This window comes from Mobula hypostoma, chromosome 19, assembly GCF_963921235.1.
Source record: "Mobula hypostoma chromosome 19, sMobHyp1.1, whole genome shotgun sequence".
Taxonomy (NCBI): Eukaryota; Metazoa; Chordata; class Chondrichthyes; order Myliobatiformes; family Myliobatidae; genus Mobula; species Mobula hypostoma.
Window position 1 is genome coordinate 19,164,373 of NC_086115.1, and position 10,629 is coordinate 19,175,001.

Sequence of the window (10,629 nt, forward strand, 5' to 3'; positions counted from 1 at the left end):
TTCTGAGCGTGGGTTGGAATTAATTCAGTCAGTTCACCTTATGAGGCTCCCGTGGCCTCTACTTATTACTCCTAATAAGTAGAGGCCGCACTTCTATCCTGAATGAGCAAAGAAATTTATTCACTCATCACACCTGCTGAAACACCAGTAACTTCACATCAGGGATGAAGTTTAAACAAGTTCTTTGTTAATTTTTTTTTAACCAGCATAGTGACTGAATCCAGTTGCAAGTTCATGAGGGACTGTTAATATCAGATCCTGCAGTTATTGGGGCTGCTCGTCACACCCAGGACTGATCGCTGAGTATTGCAGGGGTTGTTCTCCTGATTTTAGATTTAATTGTACTGTTGTTTAATATTGTGGAGGTTTACCTTGTATGTCCTCTATGACTTTCGACATACTGCAGAAGAAGGTAAATTCACTGGGATTTTTCCCCAAATATTCAGCATTCCTCAAGGATGAAGGAAGAATGGGTGGTTAAACACCTCCTAACATCCTCTTTTCAAAATTGTGGGCCAGTTTCACTGATGTCAAATGTTTGTGGCTCACACATCTGGAGTGTTGCAATAAACCACTCTCCTCTATACTATGATAGCAGAATAGTGGATAAATGTTCAATGAAGTAGGATCAGAAACCGAAGAGGGGCCAGCCCAAATTGGGGGTTTGGAGGTCCAGAAAGTAGTGAGGCTACACTTTACATGTAGGAAAGGAGGGAATCAGACTAGGAGGAAGTGCCTACAGATGAAAGATCAGCAATGTTTGGAAACCGATTGATTGAATTTCGGGTCGAGTCCCTTCACTATGCCTTGACTTTGTGTCTGCAGCACTTTGTGTGATGTTCTATAATTCCATCTTTTGCAAAATCTCTTCTGTTTTTGCTGATCTGCATTTGTAAGTGGCTTGGACTTTGACTTTTGACATATAGAATACCTGTTGATATTGAATATATTTTTTGTGGAAACCTGCTGCTTCAAAGTAGATGCTGAGTTTTCTACCTAAAAACCTTGACTATATTTGAAACGTGGTGTGGAACAGGAGCTTGCAGTCACTTTCAATGGCAACTTGCTTACCCATAGCCCTTCGCGCTTTAGAATTCGCCTACGATGATCCAACGATCAAATGCGCAGGCGTAGTGGGCGCTGACTAGACCAGAAAATCGAGCATGCGCCTAGCGGACAAAAGGCTCTCGTCTGGATGATCGGCAGCAGGTAAGACCGGGGTTTGGGGTTGGAGTCTCGTCAATTCTGTCGTCCGCACCGCGATTGGGGGATAATTGTTCTGATCTCCGATCATACCGTGGTACCGCAAGCTGAGGCCAGCCCCGGTCCTTTCTCTCTCTGTCAGCCCCACGATACGCACCCGGGCCTCGGGGACTGGCGCCATTTTTCGGGCGCATGCGCATGGCCGGGACCGGTAGACGATGTTGTGTTCCTTATACGTACCGTGGGTTACTCACAAACAAACATATTCTGGAAAAATATAATTAGAACTTTAACAGCAAACAGCAACCACGTTTAAACTGCCATGCTTCTCGATCGTTCTGTCATTTTTGCACATGCTCAGACTTACACGTGACACGATATCGCCGCAGACGGGTCCCTCGATCCTGCCTTCTCTGGGCAACCGTGGATGGTTTTCCCACCGGTCCGTGAAGCGAGTTTGGAAGCGGGATCTGATGGATATCCCAAACACTGCTGAGCTCCAGCTATCCAAATCCAAGGAGTAGGAAACTCGGAACGGAACAAAATATTGTTCCGAATTCATCTAGGGTGAAAAGTCTATCTTCCAATCAATAAAAATATGAATTAGTGCTGTATGAAAAGAAACAAAATCCTTCCATCAGCTTTAGTTCTTAAGAAAATTATCTAGTCTGAAATCCCGTCCTTCACCTATTGATGTCTTTTGTAAATCTTCTTACAGGTTACCCTCTGGAAATAACAAGTCAGTGTTGCGTTCTCTGTCCAGATATTTAAGGAGCGACCAGATCTGTTCTTTGTAAAACCAATTTATCTGTTGTTGATCCTTGGAGAAGAAGTATCTTATCCCAGCTGAAAATATGCTTTCTATCTGAAATGTTGTAACTCAGTGAAATCCACCAGAACTGGGGTGCTGAGAACACAACAGCATTTGTTCACCAGAGATCATTTCTTCACATGCATTGATTGTGCAAGGGATTTGCTACATCTGACTCAATGAATCACCGGAGACTGGTGGCAGATTGATATCACTTCACCTTCAGTGTGGGAAGGGATTCACTCACTTAGCCCACCTGCAGACAAACCAGTAAGTTCTCAGTGGGGAGTGGCCATTTACCTGCTCTTATTGTGAGAGGGTTCTACTCAGCCATCCAGCCTGAAGATACATCAGCAAGTTCACACCATAGGGAGATGATTCAGCAATTCTGAATGTGGAAAGCAATTCATTCTGTCATCCAAGCTAAAGGTACATCAGAAAATTCAAATCAGTAAGAAGCCATTCACCTGCTCCAGGTGAGGAAAAGATTCACTCAGTCATCCCACCTGCAGACAGACCAGTGAGTTCACAATGGAGAGAGACTGTTCAACTGTATGTGGGAAGAGAGTGACACATGAGTGAGTTGGGAGAGGCCATGCCTCTCAGTCATATCAACTGAAGGTACATAAGCGAGTTCACACTGGGGAGAGGCCATTCACCTGTTCAGACTGTGGTAAGGAATTCACTCATTCGTCCAACCTACTGAGGCATCATCGAGTTCACATGGGAGAGAGGCCATTCACCTGTTCTGTGTGTGATTCTCTCAGCCATCCCAGCTACAGACACACCAGTCAGTTTACACTGGAGAGAGGCCGTTCATCTGCTCAGACTGTGGGAAGGGATCCACTCAGTCATCTTGCCTACTGGCAGACCGGTCAGTTGACACTGGAGAGATGCCATTCACCTGCTCAGACTGTGGGAAGGGATTCACTCAGTCATCCAACCTACAGAGACACCAGTCAGCTCACACTGGGGAGAAACCGTTCATCTGCTCGTTCTGTGCGAAGGGATTCACTCGGTCATCCAACCTACTGAGGCATCATCGAGTTCACACGGGAGAGAGGCCGTTCACCTGTTCCGTGTGTGGAAGAGGATTCACTCGGCCGTCCCATCTACAGACACACCAGTTGGTTCATACTGGGGAGAGGCCGTTCACTTGCTCAGACTGTGGAAGGGGATTCGCTCAGTCATCTCAACTGAAGGTACATCAGAGAATTCACACTGGGGAGAGGCCTTTCATCTGCTCATACTGTGGGAAAGGATTCACTCGGTCATCTGACCTACTGGCACACCAGCGAGTTCACACTGGAGAGAGGCCATTCACCTGCTCAGATTGTGGGAAGGGATTCACTCATTCATCCCATCTACAAAAACACCAGCGAGTTCACACTGGAGAGAGGCCATTCACCTGCTCAGACTGTGGGAAGGCATTCACTTGGTCATCTCAACTAAAGGAACATCAGCGAGTTCACACTGGACAGAAGCCGTTCACCTGCTCTGACTGTGGGAAGGGATTCACTCGGTCATCTCAATTGAAGCTACATCAGCAAATTCACACTGGGGAGAGGCCATACACCTGCTCAGATTGTGGGAAGGGATTCACTCATTCATCCCATCTACGGAGACACCAGCGAATTCACACTGGGGAGAGGCCATTCACCTGCTCAGACTGTGGGAAGGCATTCACTTGGTCATCTCAATTGAAGCTACATCAGCAAGTTCACACTGGGGAGAGGCCATTCAGCTGCTCAGACTGTGGGAAGGGTTTCACTCGGTCGTCCCTCCTACAGACACACCAGCGAGTTCACACTGGGGAGAAGCCGTTCACCTGCTCAGAATGTGGAAAGGGATTCACTTGGTCATCCCACCTATTGGCACACTACCGAGTTCACACAGGTGAAAAAGTTTAAGTTAGCTGCATGCTGGATATTTAACCACTCCAGAACCAAGTTCAAAAATTACTGTTGCTGTCGAACTCTGCAATGATTGTTGCTGATGTTCATCTTTAATGGGACTGGAATTTAATATTCTGGGTTTGTGATTAATAAATCAATTCTGTTTTAAACTCTATCTCGGGTACCTAGTGAGTCTACAACACATCCAGTGTAGGGTAGGAAGTTAACTTAGCCCAGCTGGTCTCTGCCAGTATTTCTGTTCCATGGCAGTCCTTTTAAATCCATCCCTGCTGTTCACCTCTCGCTCTCCCTGTAGTGATGGGTTGCAAACACTCACCACTCTGTGGCTGAAGAGGTTTCCCTTGAAATTCCTGCATGACTTTCTGTAAACTGAAAATGATGATGAGCTGGACTGAGGAAGAACAATGTAGGTTGTTAACCTCCATCTTCTCTGTTCATTTCAATGTTATGGGTCATTTTCACTGTTTATAAAGAGTTGTGTCTCGCACAGTTTATATGTATTTCAGATTACCTTTGAATGCCATCTGGTTCTGGATCATTCTGTGAAGTGAGACCATTGTTTCTTCTATTCTGTCTGGGTGGATAATGAAAATGGACACCTCTGTTTTGGGTAACAAGTGACCCGTTACATTTGCACCACAGAAGTTCCACACATTAACAATTTCCAACGAGAAAGTCTAATAATGTATTATCAACATTGCCATAACTGAATTCACCACCATCAACCTCCTTAGGGTCACTTATCTGAACGCCTCCAGGAACAGCTGTGTAAGTACTGTGTGCTCCTACTCGGGCATTCGGACATGCTATAGCAATGGACAGAGACACACTGAACCAAATCACAGATTGGTAATTGGCAGGATTGTTCCATTACATTTCAGACAGGGAGACAACTCAGGGAATTTGAAACTGAGCCCAAGTGCCTGAACTGTGAACTGGTAGATTTGTTCTCCTAACTTGCATGGAGTCTCAATATGACAGTATGATGTCAGAGATTGCTTTGCAGACTAATATTATATCGGAGCCTGGTCAGACCACACTTGGAGTACTGTGCTCATTTCTGGTCACCTCACTACAGGAAGGACGTGGAAACCATAGAACGGGTGCAGAGGAGATTTACAGGGTTGTTGCCTGGATTGGGGTCATGCCTTGTGAGAATAGGTTGAGCAAACTTGGCCTTTTCTCCTTGGAGCAACAGAGAATGAGAGGTGACCTGATAGAGGTGTACAGGAGGATGAGAGGCTTCTTCCCAGAGCTGAAATATCTAGCACGAAAGGGCATAGTTTTAAGGTGCTTGGAAGTGAGTACAGAGGAGGTGTCAGGGGTAAGTTTTTTACACAGTGTGTGGAATAGGCTGCCGGCAGCTGTGGTGGAGGCAGAAACAATAGGGTCTTCGAAGAGACTCCTGGATTGGTACATGGAGCTTAGAAAAATAGAAGGCTATGGGTAAGCCTAGGTAGTTCTAAGGTCAGGACATGTTCGGCTTTGTGGGCCGAAGGGCCTGTATTCTGCTGTAGGTTTTCTATGTAACTATCTCATTTGAAATGCGGTTATTCACCCTTTTATAAACTTTTTACTGGGTAAAAAAGGCAAAAATATTTTATGTACGGCAATCTCAAAACACAACAATTCATCAGTGAATGCCATTTTACCAGCATTTGAATACCATTGTTCTTTGAATGTAGCATTGGAGATGCTAAGTAGCATGTAGGATGGGTATTACACCGGTCGTAGCAAAGAGAACCCAGACAAATGTCAATGTAGGAATGAGATTTGGATGAAGCACCCTAAAGGTAAACCTTGCAGATTGTCGTCTAGTTATTGAAGGAGTGAAAAAATATTTCCTTTTTAACACCAGTATATCAGAGATGTCCTTCTTCTTCAAAGAATGGGGTTTCCCTTCCTCCAATATTGATGCTGCCTTCACCTGCATCTCTTTCTCACACGTCTGCACTCACCCCATCTCTCCGCTGCCTTAATACTTACTCAGTGATCGCGTTCTTCTCATTCCCTACCACCCTATCAGCCTCCGCATCCAACACATCATCCTTCACAACCTCCGCCATCTCCAAAGAGGTCCTACCACTAAACATATGTTCACCTACCCACACCCACATTCCCCCTTGGCTTTTTGCAGGGATCGTTCCCTCCGCAATTCCTTTGTCCATCCTTGTCACTCCCGGCACTTATCCCTGCAAGCAGCCTAAGTGCTACACCTGCCCATTCACCTCCATTCAGGTCCCCAAACAGTCCTTCCAGGTGAGACAACACTTCACCTGAAAATCTGCTGGTATCCTGTGCTCCCAACGCAGCCTCCTCTACATTGGTGAGACCCATTGTAAACTGGGGAACCGCTTTGTCAAGCAACTTTGCTCCATCCGCCAAAAGCGGAACTTCCCAGTGGCTAAACATAGTCACTCCCATTTCCATTCTGACATGTCAGTACATGACCTCCTCTTGTGCCAAGTTGAGGTGACGCCCAAGGTAGAGGAACAACACCTTGTATTCCGTCTGGATAGCCTGCAATCTGATGGCATGAATATTGATTTCTGTCTCTGGTTTTAAAAGAAAATTCTCTACCTCTCCCATTTTCTATTCCCCTCTCTGACCTCTTACCTCTTACCTGCCTATAACCTTCTCCTGGCTCCCCTCCTTTCTCTTATAGTCCATTCTCCTCTCCTGTTAGTTTCCTTCTCCAGCCTTTATCTTTCCAACCCATCTGGTTTCACCTATCAGCTTCCAGCTATCCTTCCTCACGACCCGCCCCCACCTTTTTTTCTGGCGTCTTCTTGGTGACGGATCTCAGCATGAAATATCATTTTCGTAGATACTGCCCAATCTGCTGAGTTCCTCTGGGGGTTTCTGTAATTCATCCAGTCTGCAGACACACCAGCGAGTTCACAGTGTACCTGAAGGTTGTTACAAGCCTGTGGTTATACTGTGAGTGTTACTTTATGAGTGCCTGAGGGGCGGAACTATGACGTCAGTCACAGTCTGACAGCTGCTGTGAACTTAAACCACAGAAACACAGAAAGAGAGAGAGAGAGGACAAGCTTTTGGAACTTCAGCTTGTCACTGCTACGGTTTGGAACTCTCCTATGCCCAAAAGGTTGGGTTGATTATCGACGATACTGGGTACAATGAATGTGTGACTGTCACTTTAGATAATCCATAGGAGTGGATTTTGGGGATATCCTGGGGGACAACTTGTGTTAACCCTTGCCTGGGTATGTTGTGTGATAACCACTCGAAGACGATCTTCCTGTGACAAGTCACTTTTGGTGATAATTTATATGTGGGTGGATTCAACGGTCAAGATCTTCGGCGGCTATTACTCAGTTTACCTAACGTGGAACCTGTGGAATACTTCGCACTTACCTTTTCTCTACGTTACAGCGTGGATTACAAAAACATCTCTCTCCATCATTTATTCCATGGATAACTGAATCTTTCTATTTTACCATCTTAAGACTTTAAGAACTATTCCTAAACTTGACTGATTGGGACACACACATATATACACATAACACTGTTAACTTCTTTTCCAACTTTTTTTTATTAATTTTCCACATAAAAGAATACAGTTCAAGAAAAAAAAAATCAAATACATTATACTGAATCGTACATACAAACTCCTTACCCTATATTCATACAGATTAGTTACTCACAATATTGAAATATAGTAATTACTATTGAAAAAAAAATCTAACCCACTACCAAAACTGATTAGTGAAGAACAAGAAGGAAGAAAAGAAGTATATTATTAGCCATCATCTGTGCTTTAACGGCAAGTCAAAGGTTTTGAAAATAATTGAAAAAAGGTCCCCACATTGTTGGAAAGGCTTGTTTAGATTCAGAAATTGAACACTGAATCTTCTCTAAATTTAAACATGACATCATATCACGTAGCCATTGAGCATAAGTAGGCGGGACTGCTTTCCATTTAAGCAAAAGCGCTCTCCTAGCCATAAGAGAGATAAAAGCTAAAACGTGCAAATCAACTGACTCCAAAATAATATCCTTCCCTACAACAATACCAAATAGAGCGCTCAAAGGATTAGGCTTAAAGTTTACTTTGAAAAGTACCAAGAAGATTTGAAATACTTCCTTCCAATATCTTTCAAGACTAGGGCATGTCCAACACATATGAATGAGCGAAACTTCTCCTTTGTTACATTCATCACAATAAGGAGATATATCCAAATAAAAATGAGACAACTTATCTTTGGTCATATGGGCCCTATGGACTGCTTTAAACTGTAGAAGAGAGTGGTGGGCACATAACGATGAAGTGTTAACCAATTTGAAAATTTCCTTCCAAGTTTCCTCCAAAATTGAAGTCTGTAAGTCTTGTTCCCAAAGACTTAATTTTATCTAAAGGGACACTTCTCATTCCCAGCAACATATAGATATTAGATGTAGATCCATTATAAAAAGGTTTCAAATTAAAAATTACATCTAATAGGTTCTTATCAGGACTTTTAGGAAATGTACAAATTTGAGACCGTAAAAAATCTTTTATTTGTAGGTATCAAAAAAAGTGAGTTTTAGGTAAGCTATATTTAGTTGACAATTGCTCAAATGAAAAAAAGACCCTCCCACAAATAGGTCCTGGAAATATTTAATACCCAATCTATCCCATTCTTTAAAGGCCACATCGATCATGGAAGGTTTAAAAAAATAACTAGAAAAAATGGGACTTGAAAGAGAAAATCTCAATAAACCAAAGTATTTCCGGAATTGTACCCAAATCCTCAAAGTATGTTTAACTACCAAATTGTCAGTTAACTTACTCAAAGACAAAGGAAGTGAGGATCCAAGAATAGAAATAATCGAAAATTTATTAACAGAGTTAGCTTCTAAAGAAACCCACATCGGACAATCCTCACGATTAATGTAATATAACCAAAATGTAATAATACGTATATTAACTGCCCAATAATAAAACCTAAAATTCAGTAAAGCTAGCCTGAAGATGAATCTTGTTTAGTCTAGAACACTTATTTTTCCATATATAAGAAGATAAAATAGAATCCAGAGAATCTAAAAAGGATTTAGGGATAAAAACAGGTAATGCCTGAAAAAGATATATAAATTTAGGTAAAATATTCATTTTAATAGAATTAATGCAACCAATCAACGATAAAGAAAGAGACGACCAGTTTGCTAATGTCCTTTTTACATAATTCAATAAAGTAAAAAAATTATCTTTAAATACATGTTTATAATTTTTAGAAATCGTGATCCCTAAGTAGGTAAATTGATTTCTTGCAGTTTTAATAGGAAGCTTAGAGTTAGTTGATACCAAATTATTCAAAGGAAAAAGTTCACTCTTATGCAAGTTCAATTTATAACTTGAGGAATAGCTAAAACAGGAGAGTAAAGAAAGTGCATAAGGTAATGAAGTCTCTCAACACTTGAAATAAAAAGCAATAAATCTCTAGCATAGAGTGAAACTTTGTGGGAAGTGCCTCCCCTTAAAATACCAGCGATATCATTAGATTCTCAAAAGACAATGGCTGAAGGTTCTAAGGCCAAATCATAAAACAAAGGGCTCAATGGACAACCTTGTCTAGTGCCGCGTTGAGGTTTAAATAGTTTGGAATTATGAAAGTTAGTAATAACCTTAGTGGAGGGAGCTAAATGATGTAATTTAATCCACTGAATTAAATCAGGTCCAAAATTAAATTTTTCTAAAGTCTTAAGTAAATAATTCTATTCAACCCTGTCAAAAGCCTTCTTAGCATCTAAGGATACCACACATTCTGATATCTCCTTAGAAGGAGAATAAATAACATTTAATAAAAGATGCATATTAAAATGAGAGCATTGGTATTTGATAAATCCAGTCTGATTATCAGAAATGACAGATGGTAAGATATTTTCAATCCTACGGGCCAAATCTTTAGATAGGATCTTAGTATCGACATCAAGTAAAGAAATTGGTCTATAGGAAGAGCATTCAATGGGATCCTTATTCTTTTTGAGGATAAGCAAAATGGAAGCTTCATAAAAAGATTGAGGGAGCCTGCCCAGTTTGAATGAATCCAAAAGAACTGAACATAATTGAGGTATAAGCAATGAAGAAAAAGTCTTATAAAACGCTCCAGAAAATCCATCTGGACCTGGGGCCTTCCTCGAGTGTAATGAGTACACAGCCTCTGTAATTTCCTCAAAAGAGATAGGTTGATCCAACTGCTTTCTGTTGTCAACGGAAATTTTAGGAATGTTTAGTTGATCTAAAAAATTAATCATTACAGTATTATCCTTAGGAGAGTCAGAACTATAGAGTCCAGAATAAAATTCTCTAAAAGTATCATTTATTTCTGAATGATTAATTGTCCTATCACCATTAGTTTTACATATTTCTCTAATTTGCTGTGTAGCTAAAAAGGTTTTAATTTGATTTGCCAATAATTTACCTGTTTTGTCTCCATGAATATAAAATTGACTTTTGTCTTTAAGGAGTTGAGTTTCAATTGGATATGTTAAAAGGAGGTCATATTTAGTTTGAATTTCAACATGTCTTTTATTTAAAACAGGATCTAGAACCAAGGCACTTTTTTGGTCTAGTTGTTTCAACTGATTAGCTAAATCATTTCTCTCTTTATTAGATTTTTTCTTAATACTTGCAGTATAAGAAATGATTTGTCCTCTAATATATGCCTTGAAAGCATCCCATCTGATAAGACTAGAAGC

General features: G+C 41.4%; 1 protein-coding gene across 1 annotated transcript; it reads left to right on the top strand.

The window, feature by feature from the left end:
* Positions 1-1,158: 1,158 nt before the first annotated feature.
* Positions 1,159-4,145, top strand: LOC134358683 (zinc finger protein 235-like). The gene is made up of 2 exons (XM_063071141.1): positions 1,159-1,209; positions 1,922-4,145. The coding sequence occupies exon 2, from the start codon at positions 2,908-2,910 to the stop codon at positions 3,922-3,924; it is 1,017 nt and encodes a 338-aa protein (XP_062927211.1). The 5' UTR covers positions 1,159-1,209; positions 1,922-2,907; the 3' UTR covers positions 3,925-4,145.
* Positions 4,146-10,629: the final 6,484 nt, after the last annotated feature.